This window comes from Crinia signifera, chromosome 5 (assembly GCF_055691185.1).
Source record: "Crinia signifera chromosome 5, ASM5569118v1, whole genome shotgun sequence".
NCBI classification, from domain to species: domain Eukaryota; kingdom Metazoa; phylum Chordata; class Amphibia; order Anura; family Myobatrachidae; genus Crinia; species Crinia signifera.
In genome coordinates, this window is record NC_139221.1 from 304,235,827 (window position 1) to 304,257,909 (window position 22,083).

The 22,083-nt window shown below is 46.1% G+C and overlaps 1 protein-coding gene across 4 annotated transcripts in view; it reads right to left on the bottom strand.

Annotated features, from left to right (window-relative positions):
• PPP1R9A (protein phosphatase 1 regulatory subunit 9A) overlaps positions 1-22,083 on the bottom strand; it is a 176,966-nt gene that overhangs the window by 90,770 nt on the left and 64,113 nt on the right. For all 4 annotated transcript variants that reach the window (XM_083189433.1, XM_083189432.1, XM_083189434.1 and 1 more), the window contains exon 3: positions 3,212-3,344. In XM_083189433.1, the coding sequence (XP_083045559.1) occupies positions 3,212-3,344 (133 nt within the window). The remainder of the gene's footprint in view (positions 1-3,211; positions 3,345-22,083) is intronic.

Consider the following 22,083-nt stretch of genomic DNA (forward strand, 5'->3'; position numbering starts at 1 on the left):
ACAGAAGGCGGCATGCACGCATGAGACGCTAGCACACCCCGTTCTGTCTGAGCCCTACACCGCCTCACGTCGCCTCCCCGCAGCTGCCTCAGGTTTTATGATGGCAATTTGCATATACTGCAGAATATCATTAAGAGTAATTAGATGAATTGCAATTAATTGCAAAGTCCCTCTTTGCCGTGACAATGAACGAAATCCCAAAAATAACATTTCCACTGCGTTCCAGTTCTGCCACAAAAAAGACCAGTGGACATTATGTCAGTGATTCTCTCATTAACACAGGCGAGAGTGTTGACGAGGACAAGGCTGAAGATCACTGTCATGCTGACTGAGGCATTATAACAGACCGGGAGATTTAAAAGGAGGGTGGTCCTTGAAATCAATGTTCTTCCTCTATTAAACATGGTTACATGGAAGAAAACATGTGCTGTCATCATTGCTTTGAACCAAAAGGGCTTCACAGGCCAGGATATTTCTGCCGGTAACATTGCATCTCAATTGAACGTTTATCGTATCATAAAGAACTTCAAGCATAGAGGTTGTATAGCTATGACGAAGGCTTCTGGGCACCCAAGGACATCCAGCAAGTCTTCTAAAGTTGATCCAGCTGCGGGATCAGTGCAGTTTACTTAGGAATGGCAGAAGGTAGGCGAGTGCAACTGAACGCACAGTGAGGCAAAGACTTTTTGAGGATGGCCTGGTGTCAAGAAGGGCAGCAAAGAAGCCAATGTATCTCTGGGAAAAAAACATCAGGGACAGACTGATATTCTGCAGCTATAGGGATTGGACTTCTGAGAACTGGAGTCAAGTCATTTTCTCTGATAAATACCTTTACAGGTTGTTTGGTGCATCTGGAAAAAACTTTTTTCCGGAGTAGGAAAGGTGTCATGCCAACAGTAAAGCAACCTGAGACCATTAATGTGTGGGATTGCTTCTCCTCCAAGCGAGTGGGCCCACTCAAAATTTTGCGTAAGAACAATAAAAGAATGGTACCAAAACATCATCCATAGCAACTTCTCAAACATCCAAGAACAGTATGGTGAGGAACATTGCCTTCTCCAGAATGATGGAGCACCTTGTCATAAAGGTAAAAGTGATAACTAAGGGGCTCAGGGAACAAAACCTAAACATTTTAGGTTTATGGTTAAAAACATCCCTAGACATTAAGTGCATTGAGAACTTGTAGGTCAATCTTCAAGAGACGGATGGACAAACAAATACCCGCAAATACTGACAATCTCCAAACATTGATGAGGTAAGAATGGGAGGCCACCAGTCAGTATGTGGCCCAGATGTTGATTTACAGCATGCAAGGGCGAACTGCAGAGTTCTTGAGTAAGAAGGGTCAACACTGAAAAACGTTATGTAATGGCCAATAAAAGCCTTTGACACTAATGAAATGTTTGTAATTTCACTTCAGTATACCATTGCAAGATCTGACAAAAAGGTCTTAAAATAATGAAGCCGCAAACTTTATGAAAACCAATACTTGTGTCATTCTCTAATGTTTTGGCCATAACTATAGGTTTCTTTTTGCATTTTTTATTTATTTGTGATGCTTGATTGGATGGATTTTCAAATTTGTAAATCTAACGCTGCAATCCATATTTTCAGAATGCAGTCAATAGGAAATAGTGACATCAGTGAGGAATGGAGTTAATATCTAAGACATAAGCACTCATTCTGGTTGACCTTGGCCTTGCAGCTTACTGAGTCCCAGCTTGCCCGCCCCTCTGCATCCCCTCCCCCCATCGCCATATCCTCTCGCAACCTGCAAAAGGCGATGGGTCACGAAGGCCCATCCCCGCACATGTGTCCGCTGCCAGATAAATCATTAGATGGTCGCCAACAATCAAATGATTTCTCCTGGACTCGCAAATATAAGTCAATGGGAGATTGACTTATATTTGCGGGCTTCCGGCAAAACACAGGCTGCCCCTGGCACACCACCACCATTTGCATGGGAACACCCAGCATGCCCCCCTGTGCTAATTTCATTACTGAGACAGGAGAGGCCAATGCATTAGTGACATCACTGTGAAAAGAGACCAATTTCTGTAGTAGCTAGTGACATCACTGTGACATGAGGCCAATTCTGTAGTAGTTAGTGACATCACTGAGGCATTTTCACACAAGTATTTGGACTGACAACTCGGGAATTGGCATGACCTGACACAGGGGCATGGAGTCTAAATGTGCTGGAAGTTTTCTACCAGTGACCCCACCAATCTGTATTTGGGCTTCTGTGGCGCCCGACACGTCAGTCGCGGCCTCCTGGTCAGGTTTCCCTATGAGTTGGTATAGTCCTAGTTAAGTAGAATAACGCAACATGGTCATCTGGCTTGGTCAGCAACTAGCGGGCAAATCAGGTACCGGAGGGTTAAGCAAAGGAGAGTCCAAGGTCAAGTCGGGTCATACACGGGGAACACAGTTGTGGTACAGGAGGATGAGGCGTAAGATTGGCAAAGGTCGGTAGCACTTATCTGGAACAGGTAAGGACGCTGGAGCAGGGTGAACCTATACTCTGGCAGGGGATGCCTGCCAGAGACTTCCTTAAATAGGAGGAACAACTTCCTGCAGACGTCCTCTGCTAAGTGCGAAACTGGCCCTTTAACAGAGCCTCTACTGCAGCGCGCGCGACCCTAGGGAGATGCGCGCCAACGCTACCCGGAAGCCTCCTGGGGTCTCCTACACTGAGATGCCAGCCTGCTGCCCACACCACCAGCACCCCCAGGCCCAGTAAGTACCCCCCATGGTCTGGGGGGGCTGTGTCAGGCATGAGGCAAATGTACTGTTAGCTGGTGGCATCTCTGTAACATTAGGCAAATTCCCTAGCAGCTAAAGTCATAACTGAGAAATTAGGTCCAATCAGGTGGAGCTAAATGACATCACTGTGACATGAGGCCAATGCACGATTAGCTAGTGACATCACTGAGGCATGTGGCCAATTCTCTGGGAACAATACTAATAGGTTTAGCAATGCAATACATGAATGTCCTTCCCATAGCTGCCAGTATAAGTGAAGTGTCCAGTGTGGTATTCAGATTGTTAGGGTAGTGTATGAAGGGGTGAATGAGAAACTCTGTTACGGAAGCTGCAATTTGATACTTGGTGTAGCCGGCTGTAATGACACTTCTCTCGTATAACAAACAATTGCTGTTTCTCCACAGCAACCTTGTATTCATTTCCAATTAGCTGGAAGAAAACATACCTTTCTCCAGATCCACTGGGAATAAATCCAGCTTTTCCACGCGTTTCTCCAGCTCGTATTCTGCCGAAGCAGCTACTGGGTCCACTTCATCGTTCCGCCTGTCATAGTCTTCATTGGAATATGTGTTGAACACCTGTTAAAGAACAAAAAAAAAAATTAGATATTTTCCTTTAAACATCTGAAAATAATTTTCTTCACATTAAGACGACATAGTTGTCCTCAGAGACATGTTATTAGTTACTGCATAAGAAATATACTGTACGACTGACGGAGATACTGAAAAAGAACTGTGACATTGGTGTAGGCTTTACCCACTGACTGCAACAAAGTCACCTACATTGCTAGGCTGGAAAGTGCATATTTGGACAAATAACTTTGGGCGGGATTCAGAGATGGGCGCTAACCATGTGTGGCTGCGATTACTGAGGATTCCCATGTTAAATATTCAAATGCCAGCCTAAGCATTCCCCCTTGTTCACTACTACGCTATGGACTTAGCAAGACCTGCAATGTCTACTTTACATATCGGAGCTATGCTCAAGTGCGCTGACTGATCTGATTTCTCCACCATCGACTATCGACTCACTGAGCAGCCTTTGATTTGTGCCGAGTCTCCTTTGTACTTTCTTAAGATATGGCCACCATCGCCCATGACACTACCATAACCCACCTACGACACTTCCATTACACACCCATGGCACTCCCATAACACTCCCATTACATGAACATGACACGCCCATGGCACTCCTGTGACACGCCCATTACATGAACATGACACGCCCATGGCACTCCTGTGACACGCCCATTACATGAACATGACACGCCCATGGCACTCCCGTGACACGCCCATGACACATTCATTACCCCCCATTACAAACCCATGACACTCCTATTACACGCCCATGACACAGACTCTACACGCCTATGAAGCTCCCACTTCACCACATAACACACCCATTACACCCCATGACACTCCCATTACACCCCCCATGACACGCCCTTTACATGAAGTTCCTACTGCACCCACATAACTTCCCATGACACCCTTGTAACGCCCCATGACATTCCCATTACACCCCATGACACGTCACCGCAGTAAGGGTTTCTTACACTTTCTTTTTCAGTCCAACTCTGAATCAGACCACTTGAATGTGAACATACCTGTAGGCCTGATTCAGAGTTGATTGCAAAATCTTTCTCAAATGGGTAAAACCATGGTGCACTGCAGGTGGGGCAGATGTAACATGTGCAGAGAGAGATAGATTTGGGGAGTTATTACTGTATGTTTCTGTGTAGGGTAAATACTGGCTGCTTTATTCTTACCCTTCAATTTCAATTTGAACACACCCCTCGCAAATCATATACCCCTTTCACACCAGAAAATGCAGGGACCCACCCGGGAATATGGCTCAGGGATCATGCCGGGGTTGGCCCGTTTCACACCAGAAAAGTCCCTGCATTTTCTGGTGTGGGAAGGAGGCGCGATGGCGGCAGAGGTGGGCAGGAGGTGCAGAGTACTCACCCAGGGTTGCTGGTCCTCGGTGCAGACCAGGAATTCAGCGGGCGCAGATGACAGGTCAGATGGCGGGCGCAGATGACGCCGCTGCCCGGCTGCAGTGAGGGTGCCGGAGAGCTGCATCATCTACATATGCCGCCTGTCCTGTCATCTGCGCCCGCCGCCTGTGCGGATTCTCAGCCACACAGCACACAGAGGATCGGCAACTGGGATGAGTACCCCCTACCACTTTCACACAAGCCAGGACCCCGGGTTGAACTCGGGAACAACCCTGCTCCATAGCAGGGTTGAACTCCCGGGAACCAAACTGCACGCGTCAGCTCCTGTGCAGAGCCATATTCCCAAAATATATCACCGGAAAGATGGCACCACCAGAGGAGAGTAGAGGGGGAAGTACTGAATGGGCGGTCACAGAGCCCCATTCCAGGTGCAGGGCATGCAGCCCAGGGCCACCGGCACTTGTGATACCATTGCATGTATTCCACGCCAGGAAAGTTTAGTTCTACTTTAATCTATAACAAAATAACTTGTTTACTCTAGAACATGAAAGGATTCTAGAATAATTAGAAGTGTTTGTTCTGGCTCAGATCTCCAGAAACATTTCTATCTAGCAGTGAAGGTTGTAGTGAGGCTGTAGGTAGGGGGGGTGCTAAGTCTGCCAAGTTATTTTCCTGGGTTTATGCCAACACATCAGATGGCTTCTCATAATATGCATCGAAAGAGCTTCCTGCAAAAGATTAATATTCATTTATAGCAACATAGTGCCCAGGGGACTATCTCATTAAGGAATAGACATTCTTCAAGATACAGTAGTCTCAAGCCATGATACACAGCCATAGTAATGCCATGGAACCTCACAGAACGGAAGAATTATTGTTGGCACAGCCAGTGACCAATCATAAGTGTCGAGGAAACCAGCGGCAAACAAATAGCAATGCCGCATATTCCATAAGCCACTCTAAGCACGCTATGGCTGTATCTCTGGAGCCATTCAATGCTCTATGGGACTGATTTAGAGGCGGATGCAGTATTGATGTTTGTGCATGTGCCGCGATGGTCTTACAGCGGTGGTTATAGTGTGGATTAGAACAAATGTTGGGGGGTGGTAACAAGACGGTGACAAATAAAATGCAGCCGCGTGGCAACAGCAAGTGTGAGCAAGCTGTTCGAGTTCAATGTCCAAGTCCATTTAAGGGAATTAGTAAAGTCCCAACTGTCCCGATTCCAGTGGGGCAGTCCTGATATTTGGACAATGTCCTGCTGTCTCACCCGTGGGTTGCAGTGACAACTGGGGGAGCAGCCGGTGATCACTGAAGAGATGCTGTTGGTATGCCCCAAAAGAGACCACACCCCTTCCGCACAAGACCATGCCACCTCTGTATAAGGCCCGCCCCCTTTAGGCAGGCGGCCGTGCTGTCCAGGAAGAAAAAGTTGGAAGGTATGGCAGCCCTCATTCTGGTTTGTTCGGTAAGCTGTGAGGATCACATCTGAGATGCCGCCCCACCAAATACACAACTCTGCCCACCGCCGATTCCCCTCCCATGCCTCCGCTGTAAGAGAAAACATTCGATGGTTGCCGGCCGTTGAATGTTTTCCCCTGGCTTCGCAAATAAAAGTCAGTGGGAACTGTCGGGACAGAGACTGGGTGGGCAGCTGACATCCTGTGATGTCAGCTGCCATCCTGTGATGTCAGCTGCCATCCTGTGATGTCAGCTGCCATCCTGTGATGTCAGCTGCCATCCTGTGATGTCAGCTGCCATCCCCTGGCACACATCGCCCGGTCCAAATACCTATGGGAATGCCCAGCATTTTCATCGGGATGCCCATAAAACACTGGGCGTTCCCATGGGCGGTCCCCACCGCCGTCCGCACCCGGCCAGCCCCAATCCTCGTGAACGGTTCGGTGACTATGTAAGTTCGCAAAGGGGACTTGAACATGCGCATAATATACCATGCGCAGTCCCACAAGCATTGGGACGGGGCCGAACTCGCAGTCTTGCAAGTAAACCAGAATGACCCCCCGATATTCCCCTGGAATGTATCTGAAAATGCTGGGAGTTGTAGTTCAACACAAGTGGCTGTGATACAGGTTTCCTAAATATAAAGTCAGCGTAATCTCAGTCACAGATCTTGGAGATTAGAGGTGAGGACTTGCGCCACGAAGTGACCTCAGCAGCCGTGGAATTATCTAGGCAGCAGAGCTGTCAGTCTGCGCTATCATTACTTGCCGGGACATGACACGGCATTAGAAATGTCAGGGAGCGTATCTGGATAATGAAATTTAGCATGGGGTATTGCAAGGGATTATACGCCTGATAAACCTTCCACATCGTGTAATAACCGGAGTTCTTTGAAAGTGAGAGACAGAACCGTGAATCTTAGAACCTGAAGGGAAGACGCTCATAACTTACTTCAAACATACATAATAGGTGTATTGCCGACACGGCCTTCATCAGGGCCTTCATCAGGTTATGTTATGGCTTGTCCATTTCTTCTCTGTAATGCTGGTGAGTATCCACACAGGACACACAGCCTATACAGAATACAGTAAGGGGTGTGGATCATACGGTCTAGGTCAACATTAAAATGTCAACATTGCCAAACGGTCGACAATGTCAAAAGGTTGACACAGGCAAAGGATAGACAGGGAAAAGGTTGTCACGTGGAAAGGCTCAGCTTGAGTTTTTTGCAGGTTTGTGTTTTTCACCTGCCGACATAGACCCCCAATTAGAATAGTGTTGGTACTGTAAATGCGCCGGTCCCGATGCCTGTCACCTGTAGTGTAAAGGGGCTGGGACCATGATTTAGATTCTATGGGCAGCTGCCGAAGCAGCCCATAGAAGCTGGGGGCCATCGCATGCGCCGTACCAAGGATGATACTGCGCATGCGGCGGGCCCACAACTGCGGTGGTGACCAGCGGCAGTGGCCAGGACCGGTAGCGGAGGAGGGGTGGTGCCATCACGGCCGGGCTGAAGCTCCCCTCTGATAGGTAGGAGCCGCCGCTGGTCTTGTGTAGGGTATGAAATTTTTCAAAACAAAAAATTTGGCACAGACATAATCTTAACAGTTTTATATATGTAGAGTGGGTACGGTAAGAATAGAGGAGAAAAAAAAACAATTATAAATGTACAACAAAAATTCTGTACATTCCCTAGAATTTAGCTATGGAGGTCTCACGCGCAATTCTGCAGTGAAGTCACATGATGCGTGGTCTGGGCTGAGGAACTGATTCCGTTTGCATAACCCTGGCACATGACAGTAAACAAAGCAGACGGCCAGAGCAGAGACACGCTTGGAGACACGCTGTGACATAGATTGGCCACTTGCCAGGCAACTGGATTCAGATGTAATTAATGTGACATTACTATCACAACTGTGATGAACCTTTCACTCGACTTTGTCATGACCTAAATCAAGTTGTTGGGGGTTTTATGCTTTACCCGTCATTTTTTAGTAGTGGAATTTATGACTATGACAGCTAATCCACCATCATCCTTGCAACCATGGCTTATTAGTGTCTAGTGTGGAAATCAAAAACACAATCATGAGTCTCAGGGGTAGATTTATTAAGCTCGGTGAAGTGATAAAGTATCTGGTTTTTATCACCGGCCAATCAGCCCCTAACTGTCATTCTTCAAACCAACAGGAAATAAATCCCAATACCTGCGCTAATATTTAATGAGGTGCAATATGACTGAATAAATGCTACACACAGTTTATATCAAATAATATTTTTAATAAAATGTAAAGAAATAAATATACCAAAATACAATAAACATAATATAAAAGCTTAAATGACTAAGAATATCTGTAGACTTTTGCTCATATATAATTTAGGTGACCACCTATTTATCACATTTATATACAATTGCTAGCATGCATTTAATTATAAAGAATTGATCTGATTTAAAAACTGATTATATAAAAATGGACCCCATATTATCCTCCAGTTTTGTGTATGGGGGGAAAAAATGTCCACTTAATATGCCAATATATTGTTATCCAAGTGCCGTTCAATGGAAAATGATCTCCACTTAGCGCAATACTCACGGACTCCAATGGGTTTTTGTATCTGACGGAATTGAGAACGGTACTGCCGTCTCTCACATGCGCCAGAGGGTGGTCTCACCTCCAGCTATTCCGGGCACCTGTGTGACAGGCAAAGCCGTGCCTCTCACCCGCTGCACCGCCGTCAACGATGTTACTGCAGTCAGCGTCCATGTGATGAAGTTTGAATGTTCCGTGCGTCTAACATTGTAGACCAATGTTGGGGCGCATATATGGAGGTGAACGTGGACTCAAAAGTGTCCTTATCCCCAGGGGTGCCGGATCCCTAACGCGTTTCGCTCTAGTATGAGTTTTTTTAAAGAGTATTGGTCGGTGATAAAAAACCAGACAGTTTATCACTTCACCGAGCTTATTAAATCTACCCCAAAATCTTAATTTACTGGGATGTTATTTATGAGTTGCATAATGGTGTTGGAAGAAAAGACAAACTGCATTACATTAAAAAATTACATTAAAAAATTGCATCGCATCACATCGCATGCCGCTACAAGGGCCCATGCAATGCGATTTCCCTACGGTGCCGTACGTAGAAAATGTGGGCGCCGTGCTAGGAGACAAGAACGCTATATCACTCCAGACTACCTTTATACCCCTTCCGAAGTCATCTCCATATCACTCCAGACTACCTTTATACCCCTTCCCAAGTCATATCCATATCACTCCTGAGTACCTTTATACCCCTTCCGCAGTCATATCCATATCACTCCAGAGTACCTTTATACCCCTTCCGAAATTATCTCCATATAACCCCTTCCCCAGTCATCTCCCTCTGACGCCATCTCTGACATAGTCCATTAGAGAACAGGGCTATATACCAGTATTTTGGCTAGAAAAAAGCTCTTGTATAACAGTGTGCATGAAACTCTGTAGATAAATGGAATGTAGAAAGACAGCGCTGCAGAAGCTGTACCTCTGAAGTGCGTGGGGAGAGCATTAGACAGAGCTGCCCTGATGCATTACAGTTATTATTTTGTCTACTGAATCTGCCAATTTGCTGAAGACAACGAAAGGTCATTGCATCAATCCCTAAGTGCAGTACTGGAAAGAAAACACAAAATGTCTAATATAGAGTGTGACAGATTGACAGAACACAGGAGAGTGAAAGATTAATGATGCTTGATCGGGATTCAGGAGGTGAGATGAACAGGAGTGAATCAGGTGGTAAATGAATCAGGAGGTGAGAGGAACAGGAGGCCAGTAAGTCAAGAGGTAAACTGAATCAGGAGGTGCGTGAATTATGAGGTTAGTGAGTCTGGAGGTGTGTGATTTGGGAGGTGAGTAAATCAGGAGGTGTTTGAATTAGAGGGTGAACGTGAGTCAGGAGGTTAATTAAGATGAGAGTGAATCAGGGTTCAAGTGTAATAGTGAGTGAGTTAAGAGATGCGAGAATCAGTAGGTGACCGAGCGATGAAGTGAGAGAATCTGTAGGTAACCGAGCAATGAGGTGAGAGAATCAGTAGGTGACTGAGCGATGAGGTGAGATAATCAGTAGGTGACTGAGCGATGAGGTGAGATAATCAGTAGGTGACTGAGCGATGAGGTGTGAGATAATCAGTAGGTGACTGAGCGATGAGGTGAGATAATCAGTAGGTGACTGAGCGATGAGGTGAGATAATCAGTAGGTGACTGAGCGATAAGGTGAGATAATCAGTAGGTGACTGAGCGATAAGGTGAGATAATCAGTAGGTGACTGAGCGATGAGGTGAGAGAATCTGTAGGTAACCGAGTGATGAGGTGAGAGAATCAGTAGGTGACTGAGCCATAAGGTGAGTGAATCAGTAGGTAACTGAGTGATGAGGTTCAAGAAGCAGTAGGTGACTGAGCGATGAGGTGAGATAATCAGTAGGTGACTGAGCGATGAGGTGAGATAATCAGTAGGTGACTGAGCGATGAGGTGAGAGAATCAGTAGGTGACTGAGCGATGAGGTGAGAGAATCAGTAGGTGACTGAGCGATGAGGTGAGATAATCAGTAGGTGACTGAGCGATGAGGTGAGATAATCAGTAGGTGACTGAGCGATAAGGTGAGATAATCAGTAGGTGACTGAGCGATAAGGTGAGATAATCAGTAGGTGACTGAGCGATGAGGTGAGAGAATCAGTAGGTGACCGAGCGATGAGGTGAGATAATCAGTAGGTGACCGAGCGATGAAGTGAGAGAATCTGTAGGTAACCGAGTGATGAGGTGAGAGAATCAGTAGGTGACTTAGCCATAAGGTGAGAGAATCAGTAGGTAACTGAGTGATGAGGTTCAAGAAGCAGTAGGTGACTGAGCGATGAGGTGAGATAATCAGTAGGTGACTGAGCGATGAGGTGAGATAATCAGTAGGTGACTGAGCGATGAGGTGAGATAATCAGTAGGTGACTGAGCAATGAGGTGTGAGATAATCAGTAGGTGACTGAGCGATGAGGTGAGAGAATCAGTAGGTGACTGAGCGATGAGGTGAGAGAATCAGTAGGTGACTGAGCGATGAGGTGAGATAATCAGTAGGTGACTGAGCGATGAGGTGAGATAATCAGTAGGTGACTGAGCGATAAGGTGAGATAATCAGTAGGTGACTGAGCGATGAGGTGAGAGAATCAGTAGGTGACCGAGCGATGAAGTGAGAGAATCAGTAGGTGACCGAGCGATGAAGTGAGAGAATCTGTAGGTAACCGAGTGATGAGGTGAGAGAATCAGTAGGTGACTGAGCCATAAGGTGAGAGAATCAGTAGGTAACTGAGTGATGAGGTTCAAGAAGCAGTAGGTGACTGAGCGATGAGGTGAGATAATCAGTAGGTGACTGAGCGATGAGGTGAGATAATCAGTAGGTGACTGAGCGATGAGGTGAGATAATCAGTAGGTGACTGAGCGATGAGGTGTGAGATAATCAGTAGGTGACTGAGCGATGAGGTGAGATAATCAGTAGGTGACTGAGCGATGAGGTGAGATAATCAGTAGGTGACTGAGCGATGAGGTTTATAATGGCACACGTTTGTAAGGCAGAGGTTCGGCTATTAACAATTCACAAAAATATAAACATTGATATGTGGGGAAAGGGAGTAGGGAGGCACAACAGAATGCTGACGGGTCAGCGTACGCTTCGCTTATGGGAGCTTCATCAGGACACAACCTCTGCCTTAAAACGTGTGCCACTGGGCACGCCCGGCCAGAGACGCAGTGTCTGACGTCAGCACTCTCTCTTTTGACCGGTCAGACGGGCTCTAGCCCCCGGCGCACTACACTTAGACACCGCGGCTTATCCCGTCCATCAGCGGGAGGTGTTTGCGGCTCCGTGCTGTTGACTGCGGTGGAACGGGGGTCTGATTGTGAAAGTGGCAGCTCACATCAGACACCGCCCGCACACCAGCACCGGAGACCGGACCCCAGACCCGCCACCCGCTTAAACAGTCTCCAAACACTAATTGAATTTACATATACGTGGAGACAGACATCATACATACAAATCTGTCAAGGGGATAAAGTATTGCAGTCACATCTACTAGGATATATTATCCTTTTTTAAGTCACTTTATGTTTCATGTTCTGTAATGTTTGTGTCCCATACTTCGCTACAATTCTAGAAATTTGTAATAAAAGTTAGATTTTAGATTAATCAATCTCTTTGTGCACCACACAGCGACATTCTTTCCTTTCCCTGTTGCTATAATACATTTGTGTCCAGTGGTAGCACACCCTCCACCTGTTTGAAGTACATGTTAAAAGAAATCAATATATGAGGGTAAATCCCAAAAAATCATTGCTACACTTAAAACTTGTGCGACTGTTCTGACCCTTTTCCCCAAAATTCCCCCAACCATGCTTGAGGGTGCCCCTGCCATCCCGCCACTCGCACTGAGAACTTGGCCACAGATTGCCGTTTAGTGCTCTCAACCGAAAGTTTAAGGGGCGAAGAGTGTTTGGGAAAATGCATGCGTTACATTGATGTTTTCGGAGCTTGTATTTTCCAAGGGCTGCACATTCATATGTGCAATTACAAAGCACCTAAATTACTACTGCTGTGGCCGGCCTGTGTAGCCAACTCTAAAGGCCCGTACACACTGGGCGATTCTGAGCTGAAAGAAGCTCAGTTTTGCTGTTTGGCAACGATAAGCGGTGATTGCTGATGCCCGGTCCCGCCGATGATCGTCTGCTGGTATTTAACTTTTACTTTCCACATTTTGTGAATCCCAGGCTACCCAACCCCCTTATCTGCTCATCAATATTATATTGCTATGTACACTAGTTGCACATGAGGAATCCTGGCAAGGTCGAGAATTACTGCAGGGTATATTACTCTTTAACTACAGTGTCTGTAATCATTAGTAGATGTAAAGGAAGTTGCATCTTCTGATATAGGAGTTATTACGCAACAAAAGTCCGTGCTGGCAGATAGATGATATGTTACATTAGCAGAATTATTAAGAATGAAAATATAATCATGTAGTATTAATATATTATTCACTTTTAGTCAGGGGTTAAAGTGAGGGGGAACGGGGTGGAACGGAGTTCCGCCACCTCTAATGTTAGGGGGAACTGAGTTCCACCTCTACCACAGCCCTGAGAAGTGATTCCCAGCGGCTTCTTCTGGCACGGTGTATGTGATGTCATGCCATCACTGCTGCTGAAATGAAGAAGAGCCACTAAGTGGAGCAGGCTCTGTGCTTGCTGAACACAGGGTGAGAGGAGGCTGGAGGGACTTAGAGTTGGGGATTCTGCTGGAGGGACACAGTGCATGGAGCTGCCGAGGCACATGGACAGAGAGCTGCTAGAGCAGGCATGTCCAAACTATGGCCCTCCAGCTGTTGTGAGTCCCATCATGCATTGCCACAGTTTTGCTAATAGGGAATGCTAAAATTATAGCAAGAAGAAAGGAGTTCCACCACCTCTCCAGGACCTCTTTAATCTCTGCTTTTAGTATAATAACAGATTGACAAATCAGAGCATAGAACACAGACTGCAGCCGAACCAGGTTGCAAAAGCCATCCTCGACCCTTCTCTTTGCACATTGATCATAGGGGCAGCTAGGAAAATCATGGTAGGTAGACCGGATTCAGTATTGAATCCCGGCGGTCGGGATCCCGGCGTTCAGAATCCCGACGCCGGAATCCCGACAGCCGAAATGCCGACAAGGGGGGGACGTGGATCGCCCCCCCTTGCGGGCTCGCTGCGCTCGCCATGCAGCGGGCCCGGTGCCTCGCTACGCTCGGCACACTAATTTATTCTCCCTCCAGGAGGGAGAAAGTGTCGGCATTTCAGCGGTCGGGATTCCGGCGTCGGGATTCTGAACGCCGGGATCCCGACCGCCGGGATCTTAACTGCATCCCGGTAGACCACCCCAGGGAAATCTGCATGGGATATGGTCAGTAGATCGTGTTACACTTAGATGGTGTCCATGTCTGATGGTGTCCATGTCTGATGGTGTCAATGTCTGATGGTGTCCACTGTGTATGACATTTGGGACAAAAAAACTCATGTCGATCTTTTGACGGTCGACCTTCCCATTTTCGACCTATGGCCTGTCGACCTTCAGTGACCCATACTCATCTGCACAGCCAGACATTGTACTGAATTGGATCCAGCTTTAATAAAGCTCCCACAGGCATCTTGTACTACCGTCAGGCTGTAGGTGTCTGTAATGGGTAAAGGCATTAGTAGGTGTTTGCACAAGAACTGGCATTTGTGTGCCCAGCAGAAATGGGGGAGATATTAATCTGAAAGCACAGAATACAGAACCGTCATAAATCGCTGAAAAAGGAAGACGCAGCTAATAGTGTGTGTTACATATTACCAGACTAATGAAATATTTAACGGAGAAGAACAAGATTCCCCGTAGTGTGTGTGTGGCCCAGGAGCAGATTTATACATGGATAACATGTAACCATAGACTAAATGTTATTCCAAGCTCTGTCTGTCAGCGTTTAATGCCTGAAAAGCACAAAGCAATTTTGTTTTTTAGACATCGGATTCATTGGAAAGATTTTCTACATATATACCTCTGCTTCACCTATATTCAAAGTGACCAATGCCATTGGGTACTTGTTATTAATGGGCACCCCTGCCAGAAGGTGTCTGACGTACAAGTGTGGTGTGGGTAGCAATAGCCTGCTGTCATTTCTACACCATGGGGGTTATTCTGATTCAATCGGTCTGCCAACGTGTGCGTTGGTGCAGGGGGCGCACAGCTGACGTCAGCTGCCCACCCTGTCCTCGCAAGTCTGAGACCCCATAAACCATGCCAATCATTGAAAGATCTTATTTACAGATAGCATGTTTTAGAAACATGTTGCTGACAGAGTGATGTCACCAGTTACTAAAGAACTGATTGGCTGTATCCTTATGGCACTTCCCACAACAATGATGTCACTGGTTACTAAAGAACTGATTGGCTGTATCCTTATGGCACTTCCCACAACAATGATGTCACTGGTTACTAAAGAACTGATTGGCTGTATCTTTATGGCACTTCCCACAACAATGATGTCACCGGTTACTAAAGAATTGATTGGCTGTATCCTTATGGCACTTCCCACAACAATGATGTCACTGGTTACTAATGAACTGATTGGCTGTATCCTTATGACACTTTCTACTACAATGAAGTCTCTGGTTTCTAATGAACTGATCTTTAGGGCCACACATAACTGTGCAAAAGGGATAGCCAATCGGGCACAAATCTGAAGGAAATTAATACAGGTCGAGTATCCCGTATCCGAATATCCGTTATCCGAATTATTCCGAAATACGGACATTCCAGAAAGTGAAAAAAATTTTTTTTTTTGCTAAAAACTCACTGGGGACATATGTAAAAGCATCACTGGGGACATGATATGTAACTGGCACTATATATGTGCAAGACAATGATTGCTTTGCATTCAAATTCAGTGCTGAGATAGTACACACATTTTGTTTCACGTTTTGAAACCTTGTTTTTTGAACAATTAAAATATGTTTGTGTGTATTTTATGTGGTAATCAAATATATTTGTGTGTATATTATGTGTTTATACAGCATAAATGCAAGATACTTCAAAATACATCATTGAAATATTAAAATATTCCGAAATACGGAATAATCCGTTATCCAAAATTCTCCTGGTCCCGAGCATTTTGGATACGGGATACTCAACCTGTAGAATAGAATCATTTTGTTACAATAGAGAACTTGAAAGACTCATATCAGGCCCACAGAGTGTAGTCTGCAGCCACACTTTAAAATTAATATATACTGTATATTCCCTGTCATATATATTGTCCGCAAATTTCAGAAAAACATATGCGCCAAAAACATAGATAATGTTCCAGTAAAATAAACCATTTATTTTATGTTGCATTCGGAATGTCAGTATTTGTTTAGGTTATTCATTTATTGACCCTGTTTGTCTATTCTAATGAAGAGTAATACAGGTGGTGAAGGGTGTGAGGGAGGGTTGTTGGGGCAGGACAATGACCACTTAGAAAAGTCGCCACAAGTAATTCACTGCGGACGAGTTAATCATTGTCCTTCTGTTACTCTCTGACTGGGACTGTTGGAGTGAAATGACAAATCTCTCCCCCAGGACCTGCAGCACACTGGAACCTCTTCTATACAATGACTGCAAACACAGGCCGGCTTTCCCATTCACCACTCCTACCACTGAATAACCAGGCTGCTGCCTGCAATCTGCAATGCAGATTTCAGCTTCTGCCAGCCTGACGCTGTCCACCACAATCCCCCCCTTTTTTTGCACTGATACATTGTGCACAGGACTCATTGGCTGGAGCTGCGGTGATTGTTCTCGGCTACTTATGGACAAACCAGCTCTGAGAGTCACGGCCTCTCCCGCTCAATGTCTGCTGATGGCACTAATGCATATTTAAACATTTGTGTAATCAATTGTGCAATAAAAATGTCCCTTTCATGCCATACCATATGGCGCTACGATGCTGCGCAACACAGCCTGTCCCCCATACATCAACCCCCCATTCATTCCCTGGTGGCTTCTGTATATCTGCTCATCAGGCAGCTGCGGGAAAGAAGATCATTTCCCCACACTTTAGCATTAGAAATGTACCCCCCCTCCGCCGTACCGAGGGGTTGTGTATAAAAATAAAGCTGAAACAAAGGAGCTTTTGACTATCAGGGACAGTTTAAGGACACATACAGTAGTAGGTGTTTTAATTACACGGTTGCACGCGAGGACTTGATTTAATCACATTATAAAGGTCGTTGCACAAGAAAATACTTGAGTGCATACAGATATTTTTAGCCTTTTACAGCCGTGGTGCGGCGGCGCGCTGTGTGTAGGGCACAGCACTGTTTGGCTGAGCGGTTATGGCTCATAAGCAGGTGTGCTACGGTTCTGGGGCAGATTGTCACAGTTCCTCCTTTGCACAATGTTTGTTTACTCGGCTTCTTAGAGGTTTTTTGTAGATTACGGCGTTGTCCTGTTCTAAGTCCTGTTCCGAACAGATACGGGGCGATAATGCAGCTGCAGCTGATTCCATTCCGGAAACGACATATTCCCGCTGTTATTATTGCTGTGTCTTTGTCGTTTTATTGGTTTCGTTGATATATTGTTTGTGGTGCAAAACACTGTTTTTGTATTTGCGTCATTAAAAATGTACGTTTGGTTCTTGTTTGTTTTTTTACATTATTGTTAATTTTTATTATCATTGACAGTATTTGGAATCGCCAACAATTTATGCAGCGCTGTACAGGTAACTTATGTCATTCATTAACGTTTCTTTGGGTTATTTAATTTACTGTTAAAGGGGCTCATTGCTGTCACATAGAATTCTTTGTTTTACAACATTCTAGCTCAGCTGCCCATTGGACCTTATTCTGATTGACTCGCAAGGCTACAGATTTCGGTCCTCTGTACAAATGCATGGAGAACCGAACGGATCTGAATTAGGTCCATGGTCTCCACTGAAAATTCTTACCCAGCTACGATCTGTCACAGGTTCCCATACTCGGTCCTCGTGGATCCCAAAGTTCATGTTTTCAAGGTCACCTGTGGAATATTTAAAGTGTGACAGTTGGTGATTTACAGTGCTCCTGCCGGGTGACCTGGAAAACATGACCTGTGTCCTGAGGACCATGTTTGAGAACCAGTGATCCAAGGGTCTGATTCAGAGTTGATCACCAATCAGAGAATTAGCAGTCATCTGCAACTGTACAGATTAACAGCAGTAAACAGGTTTGTCTTATACTAATTGGTTTACAGCAGCCCTGAAGCGACAGCTATCACATGTAAAACTCTATACAGGTTGAGTATCCCGTATCCAAAATGCTCGGGACCAGGAGAATTTTGGATAACAGATTATTCCGTATTTCGGAATATTTTAATATTTCAATGATGTATTTTGAAGTATCTTGCATGTATGCTGTATAAACACATAAAATACACACAACTATATTTTATTACCACATAAAATACACACAAATATATTTTATTTGTTCAAAAAACAAGGTTTCAAAACATGAAACAAAATTTGTGTACTATCTCAGATATTGAATTTGAATGCCAAGCAATCATTTTCTTGCACATATATAGTGCCAGTTACATATCATGTCCTCAGTAGTGCTGTTACAAATGTCCCCAGTGAGTTTTTAGCAAAAAAATATTTTTTTTTTCACTTTCTGGAATGTCTGGTTTTCGGAATAATTCGGATAACGGATACTCGGATACGGGATACTCAACCTGTACCAATAAACCCACACTGTAACTAGAACGTACTTGCAGAGACAGTGAAGCTTAACGATATGCAAAATAATGATATCGTTAACAAAATGACCGTGCATATCATCTAATGTGTACGCAATGTATTGCTAATGATTCGTTCTCCTATTGGTCGTTAACCATTCAGCCGCACCACTGATATATGCAACAGCCATATGGAAAATGTGGTTTCTCCGTCCATGTACGGTTTCCTGTGTATGTGGTTGAGCTTCCATGTATGCAACCACTTTCACTGAAATGTCTGTGTCACTTCCATAACCGGCCATAAGATGCGCTAAGCCACCGACCTGTCACCACCAGGAACACCCATCACTTTTCCAAGTCATCGCTGATACTGTCCACCTGTGTAAAGGTCCATACACACTGGGTGATTGTGCCCAGCGTGTATGGACAGTGATGATGGGGAAAATTGCTGGGCTGAGAACCGCCCAATGCATCCTCACTGGGGATTTCTAGGGATTATGGTGCACACTCAGTAGCTCTGACTCACCCTATATGTCACCACCCCATTGCCACCCAGTTGATGAGTTGCGTTTGCAGACTGTGACGTTTGGGTCTGAAGTATTAACAGTGCAAACCGCATCCTCAGAACCGCCTCGCGCCTCCCTCAGCCTCCACCGCGTCCTGAAGAGTCTCCTGCAGGGATTGGGAATCCTAATGATGACGGCTTTATCCCTGGAAACCTTCAATCATATTTTACATCACAGCCCCAAGTCACAATGCAAATGTCAGCAGCAAATAAGTCATTTGAAGAAAACAGAAGGGTGAAGAAATACAGAGACATTTCTTACAGCTCATTTGTGGCATATGGGATAGAGACAAAAAAAAAAATCCAATATATTCATTTAACATTTCCCAGAGTTGACTGAAGTCGGTCTCCCAGGCCGCTGTGCCCGCACAATGCGTAAGCTCTTCTGAGTAACGCAGCGCGTGCCCCGAATGCTAAGTAGGACATCATCATGGTGCTGCTATCTGTACAGGCTGATTGCACTGTACCGCAATACAGAGGCGAATACAGTATACCGCAATCAGTGACGGATCGCCAGCCAGCAGGTGATTAGTAATCAGCTATTCTACATGTAACTGTGCAATCCGCACAAACTGAAACATTTGGTAAAAATTAACTACGGAACCGGTGAAGCGAATGAAGCCCGGCTTAGCTCACAGACCAGTGACGGAACTCAATGAACTGTGCGCTGGGAGGTGATTGCCATCAACTACTCTACAGGGTCCGGATTGCTTTGAGCAGCACACTGGCACAGTGGTTAGTAATGCTGCTTCACAGCACTGGGGCCATGGATTTGATTCCCGACAGTGGGGGTTATTCAAGTTCCTTCGGTCCTCCGTGCATTCGCACAGAGGACCAATGTTGCGCGTCTGCACATGCGCAGGTGCTAAACATCCATTCGCAGCCTGTGCGGGTGACCCCGCGCTGCGAGGGGGGAGGGGACAGGGTTTGGTGGATTTACAATAACCCCCAGTGTGTATATAGGGGCTGATGTTGGAAACCGGATCCTCCTGAAGTCATGTGCCAACCGCTCCTGTGACATCGGCGGCCGGTAACCCAAGAGGTTCCACAGACCGACCAGCGCAGCTTATTGTAAGGTCCCCCAGATCAGGAGCTGATAGGAATGACATAAAATGATCAGTAAATTGCTGAGTAATATGTGAGCGCTATATAAATATCTGTAATGAAATAAATAGTTCTCTCCGTCATCAGCAGCTATTGGATGAGGCTGGTCCAATAATTGTGTGCATACAGTTCAGTAGGTAGGAGGCACTGGTGAAGGAGGCATGAGGCACTAGTGAAGGAGGCATGAGACACTAGTGAAGGAGGCATGAGACACTAGTGAAGGAGGCACGAGGCACCAGTGAAGGAGGCACGAGGCACTAGTGAACTGTGGCTATATGCCACAGATTCTATTAGATTCTAACTATTATCTTCAAGAAGGTGCTAAATAAATAAGTATAACCTGACTGGTTGCTGTGGGCATCATCATCCCATCAACCCCAACATTTCTACTTGAAGCACATTGGCGAGGCTGTCTGGGGACAGAAGCAGATTGCGGAACATTTGATAATACGGAAGGTGAACATTAGGTCGACAGTCAACATTTCAACATGAAAAAAGGTTGATGTGCATTAGATCGACATGGTCAGGTCGACATAAGCAAGAAGTCGACAGAAGTTTTTCATGATTTTGTTTTTACCGACTTGTTCATACTTTGCCATCCCAGAGGGCATAAAGGGGAGAATAAAAAATAGCGTGCCGAGCGCAGTAAGGAACGGTTCCCGAAGCGCACCGCGCCATGCACTTATATTGTGTCCATGTCGAGCTATGCAGACATAGATAAAAAAAAGTGAAACACTCATGTTGACCTTTTCTCGCGTCACCCTTTTGCTTGTGTCGTCTTTTTGACCTAACGCATGTCGATCTTTTTTCCTGACGACCTTTTGACTGTCAACCAATGGTGGTTGACCTCTTGAGTGTCAACCTAGACACAATGATCCACACCTTGACAGAACAGAGTGCCAGCCCCGTGCTGTGGGCTTTCTGTGGTCCGTGGCTGTGTCCTTATATGCAGCGTCACCTGCACCCTGGCTGCATCATTTTGCTGGACATCAATGCAATTGATCCGCTGCTGTGTCTTCAGACCCAGCAGCGGATCACAGAAGCCAGCAGTGGGCGCCTTTTAACTGTCCAAACTTGCTGGGGCTTTAATATTCTATCACACGGGTGTCAAACACAAGGCCCGCGGGCCAAATCCGGCCCGCCAGACCTCGTCATATGGCCCACGCGAGGAGATAGCACGCAGGGCAGTGTGTCCCAGCTCCTGCCTAGGCCACCTCCTCTCACCCACCCCACCGCAGCCGCCTTACCTGTTCCTTCACTGTCGGTGGCCATGTTCCTGTAGGCACATATGTATGCGGCTACAGAAACATGGCCGCCGGCCTCCACGGCTACGTGGAGGAGGGCCCGGCTGCCTGTTCTCTCTGATGCCCGGCAGTGACAGACACTGGGTGGGGACGTCATGACGATGACGCCGCCCGCCCATGCGTCTGTAGAGAAGTAGGAGCAGGCAGGGAAGCTGGACCGGGAGTCGGGGACAGTGTGGCCGCAGCAAGCAGTGTAGAAAAGCTGGAAGCCGCAGCAGCTGCAGGACAGACGGAGAAACAGTAAGTGAGGATGAGGATCACACTCACAATAAGAAAAAATGGTACTTGTTTCCTAGAACGGCCACAACGATTTAGATCGTTGTGGTCGTAAGATAAAAAATCGGATCGGTCGCATCGCATGCGATTTGGTCGCATACGATGCGACCGATCCGATCTGCCGATTTTTCACCCGATTTTTTTTTTTTTTACACCAGATTTGTTTAAATTGCCCCCCCAAATGTTAATAAGTGTGCTAGACCCCACGATAGACGTGAACCCGAAGCGTGGCGAGCGCAGCGAGCCCGCGAGGGGCGGCGGTGCGCGTCCTCCGACCTTTTCATTCCCCTACTATCCACTAGGGCGTGGAGTGAGAATATAATAGTGTGGCGAGCGCAGCGAGCCACCGAGCCCGAAGCGTGGCGAGCGCAGC